Source organism: Echeneis naucrates, chromosome 4, assembly GCF_900963305.1.
Source record: "Echeneis naucrates chromosome 4, fEcheNa1.1, whole genome shotgun sequence".
In the NCBI taxonomy this organism is placed as follows: Eukaryota; Metazoa; Chordata; class Actinopteri; order Carangiformes; family Echeneidae; genus Echeneis; species Echeneis naucrates.
The window spans coordinates 8923343-8949506 of record NC_042514.1 but is presented as its reverse complement, the minus strand read 5'-3'; the positions used below and the strand labels follow the sequence as shown (position 1 = coordinate 8949506).

General features: G+C 41.5%; 1 protein-coding gene across 2 annotated transcripts; it reads right to left on the bottom strand.

The window, feature by feature from the left end:
• Positions 1-396: 396 nt before the first annotated feature.
• ddr2a (discoidin domain receptor tyrosine kinase 2a) lies at positions 397-25918 on the bottom strand. 2 transcript variants are annotated; one of them, XM_029499553.1, is made up of 17 exons: positions 25763-25918; positions 14081-14194; positions 7465-7567; positions 6691-6922; positions 6328-6475; positions 5703-5805; positions 5014-5188; positions 4676-4916; positions 4418-4480; positions 3794-3930; positions 3490-3706; positions 3180-3412; positions 2967-3094; positions 2692-2889; positions 2362-2596; positions 2124-2273; positions 397-2046 (listed from the first exon to the last, which is right to left on the bottom strand). In XM_029499553.1, the coding sequence occupies exons 2-17, from the start codon at positions 14160-14162 to the stop codon at positions 1915-1917; spliced, it is 2577 nt and encodes an 858-aa protein (XP_029355413.1). In that variant the 5' UTR covers positions 14163-14194; positions 25763-25918; the 3' UTR covers positions 397-1914. The 2 variants fall into 2 exon arrangements, with proteins under 2 accessions (XP_029355413.1, XP_029355414.1); XM_029499554.1 differs by having other exon boundaries at positions 3490-3655.
• Between the last annotated feature and the right edge of the window lie 246 nt (positions 25919-26164).

The window sequence follows — 26164 nt, the reverse complement described above, 5'->3', positions numbered from 1 at the left end:
AACTACAAACCCTCATTTTAGAATCAGATGCTCTTTTAGTGCAACAAGTTTGGAGTCTAGTCTGCTAAGTGATCATTTTCACTCCACCTCCACAATGTGATTGGACACACCAGCAAGACCGAGCCAATGAGTTCCCAACAGCAGTAAGCTAATCTTAAAGGACCACCCCCATCTTATGAAATATTCAGCTCCACGAGAGGCGAGAGGAGAGCTCACAAAGAGACATCCCTGTTTCAATTTTATTCATATTTTGTTGACCAATGTACAACTTTTGTATACAATATTTTAAAACCTTCTCACCAAAAAGCAAACATTTGAGGATTAGATGATATAAAACCAAACAAATTCTAAAATGTGTCAGGGTGCAGCCATAAAGCTGCTTCCAGCACTTATAACAGATTGTAAATGCCCTGTGAGGACTTCTTTATTCAATGAGAATCACTACATACGTCACAATCACCCAAATTTGTCTCCTGTATGCAACAGATTAGTTTGCCTGGATTGCAAAGTACAGAAACATAAGACTGAGACGGACTCACATTCTCATAAGGCTGACTCACTACATGTAGGTTGGCACATCGTGCATCAGGGCAAACATTATTGTCTTCCTTGTGTGAGGTAAGTGGGACAACAGCATCTGAAACCGCAGAACCTGTAAATACAGCTGATCAGGCAGAAACAGTGGTATGCAGTATGAAGTCTAAGCTATTAAAGTGAAAAAAGAGTTATTCCATATGGAAAAATACACAGAAAAGATGAAGAAAAAAAAAATCCCACTGTAATGTGAGCTAACACAAACCACTGATCTGGAGCAGTCTTCCCAATTCTTTGGTTCCATTTAACACATGACGTAAAGTGAATTTTCCCACTTCCTTTATATTCCCGATTAAAACCTCGCTCAACATCCACAACACACCTAGTAAAACCTCTCCACTGGTACAGATTGTAAACATACGCTTGAACCAACATAGCACATCATCAAATACACTGCCTGGATTCGTACTCTATGTTTTGGATTGGGATTAAAGAAAAATAAAAAATCTAAATGTATTTTCTAAAGCAGTTTTTTTTTTTGTGCGAAAATCCAATGTTTGACCAAGAAAATGAACGTCAACGTAAAAAAAAGCCATATTAATACACAAATATATAAACAAAACATAAACAGAACAAACACATATGGACATATAAATATAAAGTACAAAATATTGATATTTGAGATTTAGATTTATCTGTTGAAAATACACAGTCATTTACACATCACGTTCAAATCCCCTATTGGAAAACTGCAAAGAGATGATGAAGACTGAGTTACTTGACATTTTTCTTCAAGGCCTGACGTTTGTCTGAGCAACTGAGATGAAATACTTGAAATATAATGAAATGTAACAGTAATATACTTCTGCACTTTTCCCTTCTACATTCAAGCAGTCCTCCAAAAGAAAGCACGCAACGTTTCATCAGTTTTCAAGATGGGGAAAATTTTAACTCATCAACAAATGAAATTAATAAATATTTCCAAAAGTGCCAAATGTCACATGCTACATTTAATTTTGGCTTCCGCAACATGTGTGTGTGTGTGTGTGTGTGTGCGTAAAGGTTGGTGTGTGATTAAACAGAATCGATTTTCTTAAGAATACTTGTACGCTTATAAAACATCCTAGCCAGCATGATTGTGCTAATAATACTTAAACTGGCACACACAAAATGTCTCTGGTAGTCCATCTTTGTTGTGTGTTAAGTCCATGGAACAGTGTTTTCCAAAATATAGCTTGTAGCCCACAGGTGGCTCTCAACTTTTACCTCAAATAAGACAAGACAGCTTTAAACCTGGAGTGTGTCTGCTACTCCTCTTAGGCACCATTTCTTCCAGATATGAGCAGACAGGGAATCGCTGTCTCAAACAGAGGCCCTGGCTTAGGGCTGTATTTCCAGGAGGGCTTGGTGTATTTCTTGGAACGAGGGCCTTTCTTTTGTGTTCCTCCTCCAGCAGCACAGCATGACCTTGTAGAGCGAGTCTGGACACAGGACAGGCTGAGGCAAGTAAATCTGCCCGACAGGGAGAAAGAAGTGAGGCCGGGGATTCAATGGGTTTTATACAGTGAACAGTCTGAGGTGCCACTCACCTGTCTTTTCTGGTCCCTGAAAAACTCCCCTGTGTTTTCTATCACCTGCTCATCGGTGAGCTGAGAGTAGGGCTGCTCTTTGCAATAGTTTAGTATCTCCCACAGGGTCACCCCGAAGGCCCACATGTCACTCGCTGTGGTGAACTTACCCTGGGGTGAGATATAGACATGAATACAGGGAGAGCTCAACATGCGTGTTCACTTTAAGAGGGGAAGGTTAAATGAAACACGTCCTCACCAGCAGGATGCTCTCCCATGACATCCAGCGTATAGGCAGCACAGCTCTGCCCTGAATGCGGTAGTAGTCACCGCTGTACAGGTTTCTGCTCATGCCAAAGTCAGCTATCTTTATCGTGTACTTTTTCCCCACCAGGCAATTTCGTGTGGCCAGGTCTCGATGAACAAAGTTTAGAGAGGAGAGGTACTTCATCCCCGATGCTATCTGAGTGGCCATGTAGCACAGATTGTTAAAGCTGGGAAGGAGACAGAAAAGAAAGCGTCGTGGGTTCGGAGAGGGAAAAAACAAACAAACACACTAACATCAATTTGCAGCAGCTACTTGGCTCACCTGACAGTAGGTGCGTTGCTGAGCTGAGCAAGTTGTCCCTCGGGCTCATGACGGGACAGAAACTGATTGAGATCTCCATTCTCCATGTACTCTGTGATCATACACAGAGGGTCGCTGTAGATGCACACAGCTAAGAGGCGGATGATGTTTGGGTCCTTCAGACGTGACATGATCTTTATCTCTTTCAGGAAGTCATTCCTGCCAACACAGAAGCATTATGGACGAGTAAGGTGACTGAAATGAGCCAGGCGACGAGAGACACTCAGATTAAGTACCTAGCGTTTTTGTTGGCATCCGAACGGAGCATCTTCACAGCCACTAAAACTGGCAGGTCCTCGGCGATGTCAAATAAAAACTCTTTATTCATGAACTCCTGCATTCCCTCTGCTTCGCACAGGTGAACCTGAGAGGAGAAATGACACCATTTTAACACGGCTTCTGCATTCAGCCCAGCTAAAGCTGTAGACCGGGTGGTAAAGAACACACACCTCTCCGAACTGGCCCTCGCCCAGCTTCTCTTTGAAAGTGAGCAGCTTTCGGGGGAACTCCTCCACCGCAACATCCTTCCCTGATAGCAGGTCCATTGTCACTGCAGGGATGGCATATGTGTTGCTTCCTGTCACACCTTGCAGGTTTACAATGTCTGCCTCTGCATAGTGAGGGACGCCATCTTGGACTACTGTGGTTGTGGTGGATTTAGATGCTGCAGTGCTGGTGGAAGCTGGAGCACAATAGGGAACACTGTAACTGAGCATTTTCTTTGTGCGCGTCAACGAGCAGATATGTGGGTCCACCTACCAGGATCCTCTGAGCTCTGCGCAAACTCAGGCAGCTTACATATGAGACGTGAGGGCTCCTGGTAGTCTGGACCGAGGGGGAAGATACGCTCATAGGTGGAGTTGGACTCCTGTTCGCTGGTTGTGCCCGACTGGTTGGGATTGTGGTTGTAGGTGAACGTCTCGCTCTGTATTGACAGACTAGCAGTTAGTTCATCATCCAGCATCCGACGAGAGGCCTAGAACGAAGGACGTCAGGGTGAAGGAATATCGACAGGCTGGTGATTGTTTGGTGTATTTTATTCAGTAACTCAGTTCAAGCTCACCTTCTCCAGCATCTTCTGCCACACCTGCCTCCACAGGATGATGACGATGATGGCCACAAGGATGAAGATAATGGCCACTAAACAACCTATCAAAATTCGAGTGTTGCTGTCGTCTACTTTGTGGGTGGGGTCATCTTCTGCGGAGGGAACAGGGAGATAATTGTGATGATAAATGAAATTAAGGGTCAATTCTGTAACATTTGAGTGCTTTCTTATTTGTTTTCACCACCTTTGGGGATCCTACTCAGTCAAAAGATGCAACGCAACCAAATGAATGCCATATTGCATATATTATATATAATGCCATATATCTACACGTCAGCGTAAAGAATCACTTCAGACCTCACTACCTTGTAATAACATAATTTTTTCATTATCAGTATTTCTTTAATTAAATTACATAGTATCATTACACCTACTGCATACCAACCATCACACCGTAATATTACGTTTTAACAGATTATATATCAACAAATAGTATATATTGATACATAACAATTTATGTGCATTTTTTCACCATGTTTCCATCTAATAATAGATAGTAACAAGATTCAGTGTTACCCCCTATTTATTAGTAGTATATATATACATATGTGTGTATGTGCTTGGGCTGCGATCACTAACCTGGTTGTATGTTAGGTGGCCCCGTCTTAGGAGGAGCCAAAGTTGTGTTGTACATGGCTGTGTCTGAAAAGGCAGATAGATAGGCACACAGCTGATCAGACACCAGTTTTAATGAAGTTTAATGAAACTTTTAATGAGTGGGTATTGATATTTGAATCCCTGGGTATTTACAGAGTATTTGACTGCCATAAGCACCAGCGATGTTTTCCAACAAATATACAGCTGCACACATGCAAATGTGTGTTCTTTGGTCTATACCTGACTGGAAGGTGATCTCACTGAACAACATCCAGGCATCAGCAAAGTAGAAATGGCATTTGATGGCACTGGCCATGTGATTGGCCAGGTTGACAGTGACGAAGCGGGCACTGGGGTTCTTCTCGTCCACCACTGGGCTGAAGGACAGTGGAGAGGCCTCCCAGTCTAAATCAGAGCGGAAGTAACACACCACCTGCCGGAAAGCCTTCACATGCTGGGAAAACATGTTGTTGCAGTGGACCTGGACGTGGGAACACATGAGCGTTATAGAGCTGATGAGTACATAAAAATTGAACCCTGGTGAAAATATTAAGGTTTATTGTCGTTAGCAGTCTCACCTTCATGGTGGTAAAGTTTCGTGTGCGGTCAAACTCAAACATGATTTCAACATATCCACTGGGAAAGCTTTCGTTGTTCCAGCCTACATAGTCATACCCGGGCCACACATGACTGTGTGTGAAATCGTCCAGACCACACACTCCGTCAGTCAGTTGCCCCAAGCCCTCTGTCATACTAACAGAAACAAAGACAAAATACATTATATCATCCTTTTGCTTTCAAACTTTCACGTCTTTCAGGTTTCTGACGGTACAACAACTGAACACCAGGTGGCAGCATGACAAAACAAATTTAATCACTTCTGCTGTTGGCTGTGATATTGTAACACGGGCCATTTTCTTTTTCCCTCTGCACAGTTTCCTCACAGAGAAAAGGGGCTTTGTGTCATGGAGGATATTGTTCACCATGCCATAATCCAAACACTAATGTCAACAAAAGGCTCTGATCTTTTCATTCCAGTTTTGAAACTTTGTGAGCACAGTTGACTCAGTTGTTCCCATGAGTTATTGCACAGTAAACCACCATGACCCGCTCACCACTGTCTGTCTCTTTGCTCTCACCATGGTGACCAGGCAACAACAAGGTGAGTGGAAAAAGAACTGACGAAGGATGAGAGCAGCGATGAAGCAGGGAAGTGTTGTGTGGAAACAGGAGAAGCTAAATGAAACAGGCAGAGGAAGAGACACACCTGTAGATTACAGCTCCATCGTAGACAGAGTCATTGAGATAAATTGGGTAGGAAGGTGAGTTCATCTGTTCTCCGGCTGGAGCGTTGTAAGACACCAGACCATCTGTGAAGCACATTTGTTTTTGATAAAGTGCCATTTAAAATTTGATCAATTTGTCAAGTTGAATAAAAAATGCTGAAAATGTAGCTCAATGTATTATTTGGTATAACACGAGAATGGCAAATGCCACAGTGGAGTATTTACTGAAGTGGAAAGAAACTTATTGTGGTTGAAACTTTTTTGAGCATAAAGCGAAAAAACAAAGAGAAGTAACTGGGTGTCAAAGTACTTCTTATAAAATGTAAGTTGTAACCAACACATCAGGTACACGAACACAAAAACTGATTTGTGCATCATAATTTAAAAACACAACTACTGGGATAATATTAGATTAGCCCAAAGGAGTTATTCAGTGTCTTGTTCAGTTCAAAAAACTCTGTCTGTGTTTGCAATAAAAAAGTGAGAAAGCAGTTGATCTCTTCTGGTCTCAGGACTAAGGACAAGTGCATTGGCTCAGCTGTGATCTTTGCTCCTCACTTCTGAGCACATCAGTGCGGACATATCTTCACTTCCGTCACGTCTTACCCAGCCATTCACAGCCATAGAGCTCCACTCTCATGCAGACATTCATCGAGTGATCTGTGACGGGCATGAAGCGGACAAAGCGAGCAATGATGGGCGGGTCAAGGTCCTTGAGTACAATGTCGTAGGCATTTCTGTTTCCTTCAATCACCTGCAAATAAAAGAAAACATAGCTTGACCTCAAAAAGACACTTGATAACGATTAAGATTTATTTATTTAATCTCATAATTACTTTGTTTGGAGATACCGAAAAACATATTTATTTGTTTCAAAGTAATGTCTCTATTATTTCTCTTATTATCTCACAATGCACCATTTGCTACAAAGGTCAAACAGCATGAGCACTGATTGACGGGTTAACTTGCCTGCTTGCCCTGCCTGTTCTTCCAGGAGATCCAGCGGCTTCCATCACGGCTGTACTTGATCTTGTACATCTGGGCGAACTCATTCCCAATACCCCCAGCGTGTCGGCCCTGGGTGCCCACAAGGGTGATGAAGTGGAGCGAGCGCAGGTCGATCTGGAGAAACTCCTTGAGGTTATCCGGCTCAACTGTTATCTCCGGACACCACGCACCATCGCCCTCCTCGAAGTCCAACCTGGAGAAGGGCAAATGGAAAGGGAAGGAGGAAAAATGAAATAACAGTGGGTTGATGCTCGGATTAGAATTACAGAAGGAAAGGGAAAAGCGCAAGGGAGAAGAAGAATTAGGACAGGATGGAAAGGGAAGGTGAGAGGAAAGTAGACGTGAGTGTGGTGGTGGGTTTCAGTTCTTACAGCGTTTTATGAAAATACCTTGGTGAGTCTGTGTCGTAAATTCTAAAGTGTTAACACGGGGCAAGGGGCTGGTGGCGGAGAGGGGGAGACAGAAAACACAGCCAGGATGGATGGCGAAGGTATATTACATCATTGCCCTGATAGTTACTGAAGGCCACCCAAGTTTGGCTGCACTCACGCAGACACACGCAGACTTCCTTAATCATGTGGCTGTAAGTAGAACTGATATCCCCGCTTGTGGTTTACTACAAATAAACAGGCGCAGGCACCTTACAGGATAAACCACCCACACACACACACACTCATTATCAGGATAAACATACTATGAAGCATCTGCACATGTATGTGTGTGTGTTTGACCTACCTGCCATATCTAGCAGCGGTGGATTCGGACCACTGGCTAGAGGCTGAGATGTCCTCGTCCAGAATCTGCCCTCCTGACATACCCAGAGGATACCGACACACACCTGTAATGCAACACACACACACACACACACACACACACACACATATATATAAATTTGGTTGAAATGCGAGAATAAATAAGCAGATGAATATAGAAACTGCAATGAAGGTCAGTGAAAAACTAACAGCCTGTTTGTTCTGACTTAAACACTATTTACAGAAAAGGGGAAGTGACTAATTACAAGCACCATTGTTAAAGAGTAGCTTTTTGTTTTGCAGCACTTTTTTGATTACACTCTGAAAGCACAAATTTTACTTCAACTTACAATTAAGTCCAGTTTTGATTGTGTAGAGCCCCAAAAGCCAGAATTACAGAAATAGCCTTTTGCCTATCGCTTTCTCAGGAAAATATGGTTGTTGTTGAGTTGCACTTCATAAAACAAAAAACAAAAAACAAAATAAAACAAACAAAAAGAAAAACAGTGAAAAATTTTTTTCTTAATGTATACATCACTGAACTTAACATGGGCCAGCAGGCAGTGGGGATGGTGAGAGCAATTTCTATGTTACTCAAGTATCTTAATATTATTTTCTTTATGCTGCTCCTCCACAAGAAAATAAAGTTTTTTTAGTTTAACAACTTAGTTAGGGTGGCTGCTTTTCTCAACAGCAATCATGAAAACATAAAACTGCTCTTATGCACTTCATGAGAAAAGCTATTGAGTATCAATGTGAAGTTCTGGGATTTTTACTTAGTCAGACTGAGCTGTTTCAATGAGTCTTGTCCCCTTGAGGTTTCTACACAATCAGCTGAGACTCCAGGTTACATGGATCCTTAACTAAACTGTGTCGTCTCTGTCTCTGCAGCTTTGGAAGCAGCGCATTGATAAGAGAGAGATATATATCATTTAAACTCTCAACGAATGAGCATTTGATCCTTTGTGTGTTCTGGTAGCATGCACTGAAACTGAACTCTGATATCAGGATCCCACAGTGGTGCTTGCAGTAGCTTCTTCTGAAACAAAATATTTCACTAGATGAATAATTAAGTATACAACAGAGCCGTCTTTCCTCCTTTGGTGTTTACCTGCTGAAACTCACAGCTCCCTTTCCCTCTCCTTGACCAACCACAGAGCTGGTTGGTGCTGAAAATTCAAACCCTTACTCAAACATTCACCAGATGCTCTCGGGCTTTTCTAGGACAGGAATACTAAATTACCAACTCATGTCAAGAAATCTGCACAATGTGGTGGATAGTGCTGGATTAAGTGGTGGGGAGGTAGTGTGAGAGTGCTTCGCATACACACACGCAGACACACGTCCAACTGTAGAGCCTTTGCACTCAAATTGTGGTTGCTTTATTGAAATAATAAGCTGGATCCATTCGGCGTCTCTGCCAGTCCAAACAGTAATGGTATCAGGCACATGAACAGGAGTTAGTAACTGTGTGTATATCGTATATGTGTGTGGTAAACCCGGCTGGTTTGAGCCCATCCGCCCCCACTGTGCGGTCAATAGAAGCAATATGCCCTCTGTTTCCTGCATGCCCCTCCACCCCCTCATCCTCCTTCTTTCTGTCTCCTCTCTGTCCTCTCCTCCTGTGTGGTCTCTCCTCTTTTCATTCCCCTTCAGGGGCAAAAGTTGATGAAAGTTAACACAGTGATTTAGAAAATCGCCATCTCATTAAGACCCAGTGAGTTAGTGACTATCAACTTTTACAAGCCTCTGAATGTATCGGCTGACTCGTGGGTGTTTTCTGAGAGGGAAAAAATGAAAGGGCACTTTTCCATCATGTGTTATTAGCAGGACTGGGTTGTTTTGGTCCAACACTGATAACCCCACCTAACAGGATGTGAACCTTCGGTAGCCTCATTTGTGGATGAAAGGACCTTTGGAAGAACAGATTTTTGAGTATGCGATAGCGCTGGCTTGTGGCTTTCAGCGGGGCCAGAGGCAGAAGTTAAAGGGAGTCTGACCCTGTTCACTTGGCCCCTTGTCTCACAGAAAAACCTTTGAGAAGATGCCAGCAACAGCAGAGCTGGATGTTTAAGGCCTTCTCTGTCTCTCTCCTGCTCTTTCTTTCTTGCGTTTTCTCTCCCTGAGATTTTCTCTTCCTCTTTCTTGATCCCCTCCAAATATTTGCTTAAAAGTCAAGATGTGGAAATCCCTCAAGGGTTGGGAACTGGGCTGACCCGATAGACCACTTACATGCCTGTGCGCGCACATGCACACACTCACAAATGAAAAAGCAGCCGTACATGCAACCACACACACACACACACACACACACACACAGAGGCTTCATCTTGGCAGTGACATAGTGACAGCTTGAAGGAGGCACATACAAAAACTGTTCCAGATGTCTACATTTGCCTCCTCATTCTCCTTTCAGCGTGTCCTCTCTAACCTTTGTTCCACATTACCCTCTTCCCTTCAGCCTTCATCATTTATCTGTATCTGTCTACATCCCTCTTCTCTGCTCCCACCCCCATTTTTCTCTTCGCACCAGATCGCTTTGTCCATAAGCAAACCACATCAACCAAAACCTTCTCCACTCATATCATATTCTCCACATATTAGCGGTATCCTCTGCTGCATAATTAGAGAATCATTTCAATGATAGGTGTAGTGCACGGGCTGCACGTGATAGCTGTTGCAAAACACAAATCGTCAGAGCCTGTTTAAAATGTAACAACAGGAGAGCTCTAACAAATGACTTAAAATCAAATCAGGGCAGGATGCAATTACGAAGAACAGCAATGTTTGTAAAAAGAGTGGAACATTAGGAACGATTTTATATGGCATCTGGTAGCTAAAATGTTGTATCTGTTCTTGAGTTACATGGCCGGTCCAGCTTGAGGTTGTGGGGTTTGAGCTGGTTGGCATGCCTGCACTTAGGAGCAGCAGTCAGTAGAGGTGAAGCATGTAAACAAGCATTGAAACAGGCGATGAGATGAGCTACTGTCTCCCACATTGTCATAAATCCAGAAGATTCTCTGCGTGGAAATGCTGTGATCATTATGTGCATGTCATGTGGTGTGAGGCGCTGACATAAACTGACATAAACAACAGAAACACACAGTGACACAGACCACAGAGTGCAACATCACCGGTTGGGGAAAACAAAGCAATTGGCTGGGACCTAATTGATAAAAACATAAGTCATCATCGGGGTCGTTTAACCACATCCTAGAGAGACAGGAATGGGTTTCAGTGTATCGTGCCGGATGACCGCTCTTCCAAATGTTGGTTTTTGCTGTGTTTATTTATCTACCCAACCCACTCAGAGGTGACCCCTGGGGTTAGCTGTGGGGGCCGTCGAGTGTGTGCATTTAGACGCACGCACGCATACGCAGATTTACCCCACACAACACAGACCCACATCAACCTCACCGCTCTTCGGGCTTCGGATTTGACCACAGTATCTAAAAATATCATCCCAGAAAGGTGGAAAAATACCAGGCTTGTGTGGTGAAGGAACAGAAAGACAGGGAGAGATGAAGGAGTAATGGGCCAAACCCCCTCTCCCACTACTGAAAGGTAGGTTTGTTCTGCAGTGTTTGCTGTCCAACTGCCAAATACACTCACACATACACACACTGTGTAGTCACACAAGTTGCTGCCACATAATACCTGTCCGTTATATGTCAGGAGTTGTGCTCTTTATGACTGTCTGTCTATTTTATTACATCTCTAATGCAGCAATATGAAAAGGGTCACCTGGAGTGATCAACCCACACCTGGGTTAGGAGCCACCTCTGCAGATGTTTCTAACTTCAGCTTTTCATTTTAGTTTTACTGCCTGCAAATTTGGTATTTTCTTTCACACTATGAGCTTCCATCAGTCAAAATAATCTAACAAATCTAGAGGACTTTACCTGTTCACAAGACAACAAGCAGCAGTGAGCTTGTCACATTTATAACAAAAAAGATAGATTTCTCTCAGGAGCTGCAGTATTGGTGCCAAAAGCACGACACCAAATGAATGGTATGTGTTTGTTGGATGTGTAACTAGGTTGGCTTAGCCAACCAGCTAACTTTATAATTCAATAATAAATAATGTCAATATTGTTTGCACCTTGTTCAACTGCCAACGAAACAGAAAATGTCCAGCTTCTGCGAAATTGAACAAATAGTGTGTCCCATGGTGACATAACATAGACATGCACTATATGTGAACAAGGTTTTCTCATCTGGACAGTAACTCAGTATTGTCAACTCACAGCAATATCTATTTAAAGTTAGCTAACTGATACTACAGTAGATATCAGGTCATGGCAGACTAAGTGACTAATTGCAACATCAAAGTATGGATGCATTTTATTGTGACGACGGAGAAATTATGTGTCTTTATCTGGAGGATAAATAGTGTCATTTTAGAGCAATTTTGTGTTTCTGGTGATTTAAAGAGAGATTTACGCAACAATAACGCCCTTCAGGATACATTCGAAACATCCTGATGGGAAGAAGCCCACACAATAATAATACTGCATGATATCTGGCTGCTCTGACCGGGCCTGTACTCCTCTCCACACTTCCTGCTTTCACTACAGTGAAATAAAGTTCGCCCACTCACAAGTAGAATGGGAAAGACAGGGATGGTATAACTCTATTACTTGGGAATTTTAAACAGGGGAAAGTTGGCATCACTCAACATCTCAGCTCTACTAAATTCAGCCATGAATATTTCCAGACTGTGGAAAAATGACCCTCTCAATGCAGCAGAACTTAAGTATTATGCAGAATTGTAGGTGGATATACCCCGCTTCCATAGATTAGACCAGGTGGAGATATGATCATTTAGTGACACTGGAGGTGATTGTTGGTGGTTTCTGAACAGAGAAAATCTTTGGATCAGGTTTTACATACAAAATTTTGCCTAAAATGTTGAACTTGTTGAACTTTGACCATGATCTGATGCACAAACAGTCCTTTCCATGACTTATGAGTGGTCAAATACTGGGAAACGCACTCCACACACACACACACACTCACACACACACACACACACACACACACATATACACGCATTCTGGGGAGAAAGACAGAGCTTATTTCAATGGACTTTCCTGCTGTCAGAATGTCTGGTATGCATTAGCCACAGACTCCAGTGGGATAACTGGATCCACAGCATGTGTGTGTGCGCACGCGCACACACGCGCACACACACACACACACACACACACACACACACACACACACACACACACACACAAAACAACAAAAGCAGAGACAAGAGAAACAAATACACTCAAATCCTTAATTATGTGTAGTTGAGAAAAAGTCTCATAAAATATTGACTTGTTTTGGTGCTGAATGTTAAATGGTACAAGAACTGAGATGTGAATGAAATTTATATGTAAAAGGCAGCTTATGTTACACACACATCTGGTTAGATAGGTCACAAATGCAGCTATTAACGTATAAAGACACATGCATGAAAGCAACCACAGCAGGAACACACACATATTCTGCTTGAGAACTCCCTCTATAAACATTCTCTGTGATCTCCATCTCACTCACTGTTTCTATTTCTCCACTCACTTTCCTTAAACCCGTTACGAAACTCTCTTTTATCCTGTTAGTTTTGGCTCAAAGACAAACAGGGTGAGCCAGGTTTGAGAGTGTGAGGTGTGTCTGTGTGCATTTTTGTCTGATTCAATACATGGATAAATGCTATAGATACATTTTCATCTTTAAACATGGGAGTACGACGCTTGTAGAGTCTCTGGACTAGGAGCCAAAAATCCAGTCAGGACAGTTTTAAATATGGCTGTCATGACTTCATCTCTGCTTTTATTTTCATAGTTTCTCAAAATGCAATTGGGCTTACATTTTTTAAAAACACTGAAAGTCAAAAGCTTTATTTTGAAAGTGGATGTGGGGTGGAGTGAGGCGAGAGGATGTGGAAGTGATGGGGCATTTTTTCCACTGCTGGTTTTTTTTTTTCTTTTTCCTTTATAAGCACTTGGCCAAGTGAAGTCAGTGTGACCTGTAAACTGTGTGTTGAACTTTAAAAACCATCATTAATATCTGTTTATATCTGAGTCAATTCATTCATTATCCTTTCAACAATAAAGAAAACTCAGCATGATGACAGACGCCTGGAGACTGAAATCATAAACAGTAGCCAGTCCAGGGTTTTTACTGGCAAATGTCAGCCGTATTTCTACTATTTCAACAATAACCAAAAACCTCTTCTTGATTCCTGTTTGATTCCAGTTCTGCCCACCAAATGTTGTTACTCAATTTCCTTGTAAAAAAAAAAGAAAAAAAAAAAAGGAAAGTTTAGTTAGGTTTCATTGACATCACAAAAAAGCCACCCATTCAGTGGCAGCAAAGCTGGAGAAAAACGTGCAGACTGGGATCAAAGTGGCCAAAGTATAGAGAGAGAGGATCACACGACTCACACAAAGTCAACCAGTCACAGCACTAAACGCCGAGAAACTACCCATAACTCACACAAAGTCATTTTATAGTTTTCACAAAGGCTTAAATATGGTGTTGTTGCAGTCTGAGACCACATTTATCCCAAAAATGTGAGATGAAGCACGGCCACTTATGGCGGCACTTACCTGGGTTGACCTGTGACATGACGGCTCCTAACAGGTGGAGAAGGATGAGCAGGAGGAAGGGAGTGTCCCACAGGTGCTTCATCACAAACACATGAACAGAGACAAGCTTCCAATCTGAAAGATCAGACAGACGCAGCAGGTCACACCAAGTATCAGTGCCACTATTTCATATACAGCTCAATCATGAGGCTGAAAGAGTTAAATTAGCTGCGTGGAGAACCCATTTTATTTAGTATTTATTGCTGTGTTCATGGGAACCAAACATTTGCGTAGATATATAAAAGGAAAATTGTTGTTTAATTGGAAGTGTTTATATATCGCTATAATAATTGCCACCTAACAGTGGAATTTCCATTTATTTACAGCTGTATCACTCTCTGAGAAAAGCCTATTAAATTCAGTGGTGACATTTCACTATCCAGCATACGAGACAGACCATTATCAGTTCATTTGAAATTAAAAGGCAGTTCTCTTTAATTTTTGCAGGTTTTCATGAATTGTTTCATGAAAACAAATTTTTTTTGCACATTAATTGTCGGAACAAATGATGAACGAGTTAATGAATGAAAGGACGAATGATGGAGGAAGAGACACTGAGTCATAGACATGACTTCAGCTGGACGGACGAAGCGCCAGCAAGCTGCCTCCAACTGACCACTTAGTCCCACAGCAGACAACAGCTCCGTCCAACTTGTTTCTTTCCATATTTCCTATAGAATTGTGTGGCCCAAATCTAAAATGCTTGAAAAAAATTAATAAACAAGTAAATGCAAAACATTTTTGATTGCCATAGACAGAATACAAAAAGCCTTTTCTTACTAAAATGTGCTTCTTGTGTCTCGTTATCTCGCCATTACAAAGTTAACAGCTTATAAAACCCAGTGGGACATTTTTACAGGCAGTCCGAGTCTTTGTTATATAACAGATTATACAGACATCTTTATTTTCTTATATTTCTATAAAACAATTCAGAACTACCCAATTCTGATCTTCTTGCATACGTTTTTTTGCGCTTTCTTGATATTGTACCTACTGTGTTATGATTTTGTATCTTTATTGTTGTAGGCGCCAATGTAAACAACGATGTGAGTTGGGTTTGATAAACCCATTCACACATGACACAGAACAAAACTACCAGAGCCCGGTTGGGAATTTTCACAGAGACACAAGCGTCCTGTGTGCATGTATGTTTCCTGGTGTTCATCACTGGCCAAAAACAACATTTTGCTGGCATCTCACCATTAAAAAAAAAAATAAAAAAAGCTGAATTGATCAGCAGCATACCGCTCAGAGCTGCAGTGCCTAGGTCTGGACAACAGGACAAGGCTGGGCCATATTACGAATGAATCACCGAATTACATTCACATACGGTTCAGTCAATGTATTGAATTATGGCAACCCTATCCCTAAAATCTCTGTTGTTTCTTACGCGATGCTGATATTCAGTGGTGAGTCTCCAGCAGCAGTAATGTCTGTTGAATGTGACATAAGGAGAGCAGGTTCACATGCGCTGCATTCTGTCCATGGGAAACAAATCCAGACGTGTTGATTTTGAGCTCATGCCCAAATTTACTCTACTTTTGACTAACCTTGGTAGACTTGTAAAAATATTTGATATTAAAGAACAATTTCCTTCGCTTCTCATATTGCCTGACTACAGCAATTGAACATGTGCTTTTGGAAATACAAGCTAATCTTTCTGGAATTAAAAATTGAATACACATTTCCAGTAGACCTAAAGTTAAAATGACCCTCAAACGCAAACGCTCTCGTGCCACCAGTCTTGATGAATATCGTGACACAAATTACAACCTGACTTGCCTCTTTCATTGTGTCCTCACACATAATCTCATTGCTTTTCTTGCTGCCCATTTCCTTTAGCGTCAAGTTACGGTCATTCCCCACTGAGACTCTTTTACTAAGCTTAACTCCACCTGGCTTTTCATAGCTAATGAAACACAAACACCTGTGCGCATTGGAAGCTGAATATATGTATGCCGTGCACTGGTGGACATTTATGTAAAGGCTGCTTGTGTTGTATAGGGGCGGATAGATGACCTTTGATTCTACATCTGGAGACTCTCAAACCGTACTGGTTTGTTTCTGCGTGTTTTAGGCCATTTACTGCAAATCACTGACTTTGTTGCTCACCGTTTACTAATGCACGCCATAAACGGAGATGGATGCCAGTCTCTCACTCGTCAACATTTTCCAGAGTAAAATATATCCAAAACTACTGGTTGAACATCAGATCAAATAGCTCCTCCAACTGTTTGTTGCATGACAGGATGGATCTAAAAAGAATAAACAAATTCACATCGGCCTCAGCTGTGCTTCCATGATGTCGGCGTGCAGACATGTCCAAAGTTAACATGCAAAATTTTGCATGATGTTCAAAGCACACTGGGGCTGGCAAGCTGGAGCTGCTGGTCGACATGCAGCTGAGCCTACGAGCTAATAAAGTCTAATTTTTCCTAACACGGCCACCACACCAAAGAAAGGCCTTTTAATTTAGACAATAACATGGCTTTTCTTCTGGCACCACCGTCACGCCCTCTCCGCTTTACGTCGAAGTTATTCATCCGTCTATTTCCCTGCAAGAGCATGACAGTGACCTCCTGAGAGGAAGGAGTCTTATAATTACTTTAAAGGCTATGGCTTGTTTGCCATAAAAATGTAAGGAAGCCTTAAGAAAATGGATCAGATTGATCAAAAAAAAAAAAAAAGATGATTTACTTCTTGGAAACACTGGAAGTTTTTCCAATAATTTACCCCTCGAGACAACACATTTCTCACAGTTTCTCGACTTTGGTTTCTCCCCAGAATTAAGTAGCAGAAACTACTTCCTAATTTGCTATTGGCCCCTCCCCCCGGCAGCCGGTGCGTTCTTAATATCAGTATGAAGCAAATGGCCATTTCTCTACAACTGCTTTCTGATTCAACAACATCATGTCAGTCAGCAGTACAGTGTTGGAAACGTCTCTTCGCTCCTGTCTTAAGGGGAAAACAGCCGGAAAACGTATGCACGTCTATCTTTGTTTCAAAAAATGATCTATTCCACTATTTCCCGCTTACTTTCAAAGATGAATTGCACAATCTTCATTGGGGAAAAGTCTGTATAAATACAGTAAAGAGCTTATGAAAACATTGTTGAATCATCTAATAGTTTAAATTATAACATGCTGTGTATAAATTTCAGAACTCTCCATTGCTTTTTATTTATTAACCACTTGCTGTCATTAAAAGTTGAGTTTTTCCACACAGAAAAACATCTCCTGTGTAATTTAATGATCCAAACCGTATTCCATTTGCTGTCACGGTGTTTTTGTTCAAAGATTGGACATTGCTCTTCGAAATTTATTCCAACAGCTACATCTCACATTAACAGTTCATTTACTTAAGTAAGGGCTACAGAGAAGTGGGGTAATGGAGACAGTGGACCAGCTGCACAAACCCTGTCATGAAGTTATTCTCATGGCGAGGCTGGGAGAAAAAAAAAGAAGAGGGTCTACCATTCGCTTCTCCACCTGTATGTCAGGTAGGTCTCGTACTGCAGTTTGAAGATCCTGTCAATGCTTTTTGAAATTCTCCATCAACGGAAAATCGCCTCTGGAAAAATATCCCCGTCCAGGCTCAGTGTAGCTGACATTTTACCGCCAATTAACACTCATTCAGTAACGACCAGAAGGCACCACCAGACAGACTTCGGTTTGTGTAAGACTGGTCTTCCATTGCCATGGTGACCAGGTGAACTAGGTCCAACTACTTTTTCCCAAGTGAACAGATACTGGAGCTAAACAAGTGAAATAGTTTTATTACATAGACGTTTACTACACTACACTGAATTATATTAAATTTAGGTTATAATGTATGCATTGATAAATACATAGACTGATAAACAAACAGATAAAAATGCTGATCATAGTAAATCTGAGAGTTTCTTCATCAATCCATTGGTGAGCTTCAGATCCTTAGAGCTCATTAACAAATAAACTAAAATAACATCAGCTAATCATTAGCATATGAGCTTAGTTATATTGAGCATACAGCACCTGAATGAAGCCTCAAAGAGAGTCAAATATGGCCATTGGCTGTTAAGTTCTACATCCAGTCAGGCTGAAAAATGTTCACACTGCAATACGACACACTCCTGTGTCACATTAACACAAAATAAAAAAAAAATAAACATAGGTCCACTGACATCTCTGAAAGCACTCAGAATGGGAACAAAAATAAACCTGAGCTGATTAAAAAAGCTGATAAAGTAATCAAAGCGCGATTTCTTTAACTAGAAAAGCATGTTTGATATTTTTTCACTTTTCAAGTTTCCATTTTTCTAATCAGATTGTGACACAAGTGAGGAGACACATGGTACTTTTCTACTTCATAACTTCACCAGTTTATAGCTATGGAGAATGACATAACAGAGAGAGTATGAATCAGGTCCTACCTTCATTGTGCACCACCAGAATAAAAGTTTGAAATCTGGGCAATAACTCGTAAAAGAAAACTGGCCTCATATTCCTACTCCAGAGGACTAACCCTCTGTCGCTGTGTGAAGTATTTTCAGCCATCAATGTGGTGTGGTTCTCTGGTACTGTCCCTTATTCTGATCTTATATGCATCCAACCCCAATATCAAGATATTATGCAGCTTAACAGACACGAAAGCTTTTTATTTTTTATTTTTAACCACGTCTGTGTTTCTTTGTGAAATCTGATTGAGCATACTTTCACCCATCATCTGAAATTCAAGCTACTTTTCATTATCTAAAAATATCCAGCGTGTCCGAGCACAACCGCTGTTTACAGTATTAGCAGATTTGCCTAAACCAAACCACGTGTGGTAAATGTACCTGAATGTGGTGGCAAATCACCGTCTCTTCTGCACCAGTGGGAGTTATGGCATGTCATTTCACATGAAACACATGCCAGTCACTCACTTAGAGTCCAGATTCGTTCAGACGTCTGCAGCTAAAGCGCCATTCAGACTGGACATGCTCTGACTGACTCTGACTGTCTGCTCATTTTAAACACCACATGTTTAAAGGCAGCACGTTGAGTTTATTGTATCAACTTGGAGCAGAGCATTCCTGAATACGACTACTGACTTGAGTTTCTGCTTCTGGGGTGAAAAAAAGTCTGCGCCCCATAAATATCATCTCCCCCTTGGCTAGTTCAGGAAATGGTGAAGGACAGATACTCCCCTCAGAAACCCACAAGCTCACACAGAACTCTACCGAGAAACACACACACACACACACACACACACCCTGTACCTATATTTCTTAATCTGAGGGGCAGCATGCTGGAGATTCACTGAGGAGTTTCCAAATGATCACAAATCAGCCAATTAACTATAACAGCCAGTTGAGCCTGATAAGACATATCCCACTTATCCAAGCATAAATCCTGAATCACATTCACGCAATCACTATGAACTCGTTGCCATGTCCTCAGAATGCACATCGCAAACAGTATTGACTCCCAGACTTTCCTGTTTGTACAGATAATGAGATTTTCTTGGGAGGATGGAGCCCAGCACACAGAGCACCGTGGGTGTACCACCAGGCCCTTCACTCTGGGAAAAGCCTGTAAAGTCAACACACAGATTTGCTTGGCTCTGATTCCTGCCTCTGTCTCTCTTCTCACACTCACTCACACACACACCAGAGTCAACATTTGGGGTTTTACATGGGTCCTGGCAGAGGAGGAAGCAACCAGCAGAAGGTCAGAGGGTCAAGAACAACTAAGCATTTCACAGCTCAACCACCAAAAACCTGGAGCTGCTGCCAGCGAAGGTGAAGGACAGAGGTCTGAAGTTTGTCAAGTTCCTTCTTTCAAAATCACACAATTCAAACACATGCAGTTGCCTTTGTTTGACTTTCTGTTAATCACAGTGTGAAATAAACTTTGTTATGTTTATATGTCAATATAGTCTGTCTGTTTGTGCTGTGCTGTTATTATAAATTACAATGAATGCGGTCTAACAAGGAGCAGGTGAGCGATAAGAAGGTTTGATATCTACCAGCAGTCACCAGTGTGCCATGTTAGTGTTTAAGTATTAAACACAGCTGAACCAGCTGTGAATGTTGTTTCCCTTGCAGGTATTTCAACAGATATTGAAACACTGGACTCAATGAAAAGGTGAGCTGGTGGTGACGGAAAAATCCGACAATCATCAAAGTTATTAGAAATTGTCCAAACAGGAGCTTGAAAATCTTCACAGAGAGCTATTTCTCTCCCTAATGTGAGCCTCTTGGTGGTTATTGAGAAAAGGTTGTTTGAATAGTCAATAGGATTCACCACAAGCATTTATCAAATCATATTTCTCAAGGTTACTATTTGAAGAATAACTCATTTAGTTTTAATATTACAGGTCCTTTCAGAACCCAATAATGGTAGTGTATGAAGGCATGTCACGGTGACCACAGATGGAAATTTGCTTTTAGCTCCATATGCTGTGATGATGGTGCATCCAGCGGCCTGCTGGTTAAGATCCAGACCAGATGACCACAATGTACCTGCTTCAGTTCCAACTGCAGGACTCATCTTTCGTATGTCATAGCTCAATAACATCAACTGTCAAATTACTATAAATACATAGAAAAATCTAAAAAGAAAATAACAACATAAAAACAGCAAATAATGGAAACCATGCGGAATACATAAGCTACTAAAAGCAGGTCATATTACCCGTAGTTTTGTCTGTGTTTCTTCAGCCCACGTGTAGGCCTTATAGCTATAAACCGCACATACAGTTTGGGCGTGTGTGTGTTTATGTGCTCTGTTGGTGCCGGGCCTGGCTGCCATATAATGTGCCCATATGCTACGCACCATAAGCATTCACATGTGCTTTCTATTACATTGTCCTTGTTCTCCGTTAAAGCTGTAACACAGCATCGCAGGTATTTTACATTTATGGGAATGCATGAAATCCGAATCACATCTTGCAATCAGACCCAGATGGGGCAATGAAAACACAGCAGTAAAATCATGGAATGAGGCGCATGTATGTGTATGTGGTCTTAGACACACATATGCACAAAACACACACAAGCACATGTCGTTAAATTATCTTGACGAGAAGAGAAAACAATGCTCTATTGTCTTGACACCCAAGAAGAAGTTAATAATAGGATATCACACACCCTCAAACAAGATGTATTCATGTCTGTGATGACAGGCAAGGCACATCTGAGGGGCGGTCTTTGAGAGATTTGTTTAGAAAAAAAAAAAAAGAAAAAAAGACAAGAGTTTTAAAAAAACAAGATGAGATTCCTCGGTCATATTATAACCAAGGAATCTTGTCAGCTATTTCTCTCTATATCCTCTTCTGTATCAGGCCCTCTCTCTCTGAAGGAGGTTTCACTCTGCCCCAGAGCTGCTCTGACATCGGACATCTTTACGGACACTTTAGCATGAGGTGATTCTTGAGGGATCCAGTTTCTGTAATAAACCAAAGGCTGCTTCTGAGGCACTTAAGCCGAACACGCTCGGGCAGGAGCACACCTGCTGTAACACCTTGCTGATGGTGCCATTGGGGACGTTCAGCTGCCCGAGGATGTGAACTGTTCAAGCCGGTGTGCAGGGGCTCGTAAAGGCTGCCAGCTGAAGTTTGGAGGCCACGAGGGAGAAAGAATATGAGAAATTGCAGGCGAGCCTGTCAGCCCACTTACTTCACTTGAGAACACTCACAGATTCTGCAACATTTTTTTAATCTTCCTCCTGAAACCATCAGTAGCATTTCAACAAAGGCTTTGGGCTGTTCAATGTGAGTATCGTGCAACGACAAGGTCTGTGTGTGTTATGTAAGGAGAGTAGCCTGAAATCCATAACTGGAAATCCATTTTGATTGAATATGCAGAGTCTGAACTTTACAGCTACAATGTCAGATTGGAAAAACAGCAGCCAACGCCAAGAAACGACTTTTTTTTTCCATTTCCTCCATTAAAACAAAAGTCCATCCCTAGCACACTGCTTGAATCAGCAGCACTTGTGCTTTCAACTACACCAAGAAAGCGCTCTTAAATTTCAACAAAATGTACATTTGAGTTATTAAACAAAGGTCTATAATGACTTGACTGCGAACTCTCATTATTGGATCTCATACAATACATACAACATCCGATTCTATTTTATTCTGTTCCGCATTATTGACACTCATGCAGCGGTGGAGGAAGCAGATCATTTACTTAAATAAAACTATGAAAACAAACATGAAAATATGCAAGAAAAAGATCAATGTGCTTCAGGTATCAGAAGTTAAAATATTTTTTCTGCAAATATGGCCCCTTAGCCATGTTATAAAATAGTGTATAAGATTATATGAACCTTAATACTGATGCATCGATGCATAATTAGAATAATATGAAACTGTAAAGATCTCCACTACTGACCACCACTACTATTATATCCTTTCCAAAGGGTTACAAATAATAATTAATATTTACTTTTATCTTACCTTTAATCAATCTTGTGCATGAATGTTGGATAATTTGAGTTGTAGCTGAGTTTGAGGAGATATGCTGGTTGATTTTATATGAGGAGACACAACGCAAAAATGTTTTCATGTAAAGCCAGCAAAGTAGCCTGAGTAAAAAGCACAAGGTTTGCCCCTGACATGAGAGAACAGCCTGAAAATGCTGTGATCCGGCTGAATGTACTTCAACATTCAGATAAAAGGAATGGATAGTAATAACTTTATAAAATGCCCAGAGTTGTCCGTGCACGGTGATACGTCAGCAGTGACAGCTCATTCGGTCTACAGTGCCATTCGCGTTTGGTGGCAGCCAGCTGCAAATCATGAGGTTCTTTTGATGGCAAATTATTACCTCAGATCTCTCCTGAGAGCCTGCAATCAGGCCAAACGTGGGTAACTGAGATGGCAAGGTGGAGAGGCAGATAATGACCATCATACAGACAGAGAGGGACTGCCACATGTCAGTGGCAGAGAGAATGAGGAATGAGTAAAAACACGTGTGCAAACACAGACAGTGACTACTGAATGTTACTCTGTGTGCACATCGATCTTTTTGGTTTTTGGCACAAGACCACTGACCAGCTGTCCGAGCAGCTTTATCTTTAAGACGCAACTCAATAATCACTCACCGTTTCACAAAGCAAAATATCACAAAACTAATTTTACAAGTGTTCGATTCCTGTAGCTAGAGCTAAAAAACCTCAACTCAAGTAAATGAAAGTCAGAAATAAGCAGGACAGAGGCTCAGTGTCTTTAGGCTACATGTAACTTAATCCCACTGCAGCAGTAGGTGATGAGTGAGGGGCTGGTTAGGGCAGGGTTGAAGTTCATGCGTGTGCAGGAGGCAAAGTCAACAGCGAATCATTTTAGGGACAATGTTCCCTGAAACACAGCTATTTATACCAAATTACAGTATGCACCTCAGCTGGATCAGGCACACAGCTGGTTTTTCTCCTGCCAGAGGCATTGATTTCAAAACATTTCCAATCAAACAACGTCTGCTTCAAGTTACAGCTAAGCTAGGTAAGCACCGGGTGCCTCCCCGGTATTATTTTGAATGTGGGATTGAAATTACAGCCTTTTCCGTGTGCGTGTGATTAAGGTCTGTATACGAGGATGTCAGTCAACCTCTGAGCTCCAGAGCAAAGAGCTACTGATTGAAATGACATGTTGAAAAGATGCAGTGATAGAGACTCCTAATGCTCTCTCTCCCTCTCACATCTGTCCTCCCCTGTGTGCGTGTTTGTTAATGTTTAACTTTAGTGAAATTACACCCACATAATGGAGTGAAGGTTTGGGATCAAACCTCTGTGAAAGCTCCCTCCCTCTCTATTTTCCGACTGTCTAAGCAAACAAAATATAGCGAATATGAGTACATTAATCACACCCCTATGACATCCACCACAGGCATTTCACATATTTCCCTGTCATGAGCTCTGGCCTCTCCATTGTGCTTTGACGAAGAACCTATTTACCCTGATAAAAAAAAAAAAAAAAAGTTGTGTATCCAGGAAGTGGGTGAGACCAACATTTGTTTGTTTTTTTCTGCAATTTGCTTTGATTTGTCTTGTTTTGTTCTCCAAAAAGTGCAACAGCAAAAAAAAAAAAAGAAGAAGAAAAAAACATGTTTACATTCTTCACTTAAATCACAATATGTCATGGACAAGTGAGGCAGTCTGCTTCAAGAATACTTCTGAAAGTACATGATACGACACAGAGTTATTTACTGAGCGGTTTGCAAAAAGGTTCATTCAATGTGTAATCCATAATCTCTGAAATAGCTTAAAAACTGTGGCTATCACGCAGGACTTTATGTTTATCATGACTCTACATCTCAACACACGAAAAACAACCCAAAATGCCCAACAAAGGTTCCAGCAGGGCTGCAACAAATAGTTAGGTTGATCACCAGTCATATTAATGTTGATATTGATATTGAGCAGTATTCAATGACAATAGCATGAAATAGAAGCTCGCAGTAAACCTTTACACAGGAGACAATAGATAAGTAGTATGTGAAATTTGTCATTGATTAAATATCAGTGGATTAACTGATTTATCATGTGTTGAGAAGGCCTGGATAAGTTCTTATGTGCTGTAAGGCCATATTCCTCACAAAAAGGGAGAGCAGCCAAGTACAGATGTAGAAAACAGCCCAGTCTCACTTACAAACATACGCTCAGTTATTCCATTGACTGCTCTGTTGCTCAAAATGTCAATGCTGCAAGCTCATACATATTCTAAACTCTTCAGATAATCCTTTTTGCAGTATTAACTTTTCAAACACCTACAGTGAGGTAGAAAAGAGGCCTCTGAGCGGACATCAGTCATCGACATACCACAGCAGAATACCAACATACCATCTACGCAACACCTACATAACACCACAGAGCATACACACCATCTCAACTGATATAAAAGCAGGATGGAAATTTGAGGCGCAGAAAACTTTCCCAAAGCTGCGACTTGAACATTCAGTGTTTCATCAGCTGACTGCAGCCAACTCAGAGGGAATCGAAGCAACTATAAAGATTCAGTTAACTTTTCCAAAACATCCTTCTAACTTCAACGCCACAATAAGTAAACAAAAATGTCTGTGTGCTGGATGCTGGCAAGTCAAATGAGTCACGTGATTTATTTTTTTTTTATGTTAGTTACACTTTGTTATAACGGTTCTGCACAGTAGAATCATCAGTATGGAGAAGTTTAAACAGACAGACCTGACAGAATAAATGAAGGCAGGATTTTATGCATGTACCTTAAAATACATTGTTTAACGGTGAAAGAGAACTGCTGTGTTGATGGCGTCTAGATAGAAAAACATCCATTGTCTTTTTCTCATCCAGGTTTATTTGAAATGAAAAGTTGTTTAAATGAAGGAATGAGGCATAATTCCGGTTTAAGCCAACCACAGCAAAGTAAAACAACGCGTAATAGACTCTGTTAGAAACAGCCGGATCTGCAGAAGGAGAGCAGAGAGAAGTTTGAATCTGGCATCACTCCTCTAGTCTGCCATGCAAACAGCAGCCAACAGCAGGACAATGAGTTCAAACATGCCCTCAAGACATTTCATTCTACAAGGAAAACTTAAGACACTCCTAAGTTTCATGAAAACTGAAAGCAGCTTGAAGACCTTCAACGAGAAACAGAAAAATGGATAAAGTGCTATTAGTTAAAAATGTCGAGCAGCGACGTACTTACTTCTACGATGTTGTTTTTCCTTTCAGATCATTTGTTCAGAGATGGTTTTTGATTATTCCAGTGAGAGCCAGACGGCTGAACGTTATAACCCAGGACCTTCTCACTTACTCTCTCCGACAGTTGCCTTCATCAGGACTCGCTGGGCTGATGTGCGACACCCCTGCACATAGGGAAGAAAGAGAGAGAGGGGGGAGAGAGAGAGAGAGAGGGAGAGAGAGAGAGAGAGAGAGAGAGAGAAACAGAGAGGGGGGGAGAGAGAGAGAGAGAGAGGGAGAGAGAGAGACAGAGAGGGGGGGAGAGAGGGGGAGAGAGAGAGAGAGAGAGAGAGAGAGAGAGAGAGAGAGGGAAGGGAAAAAAAACTTCACATTCTGTGGATTCTTGGAAGGACGCCAAAGTCCCAGA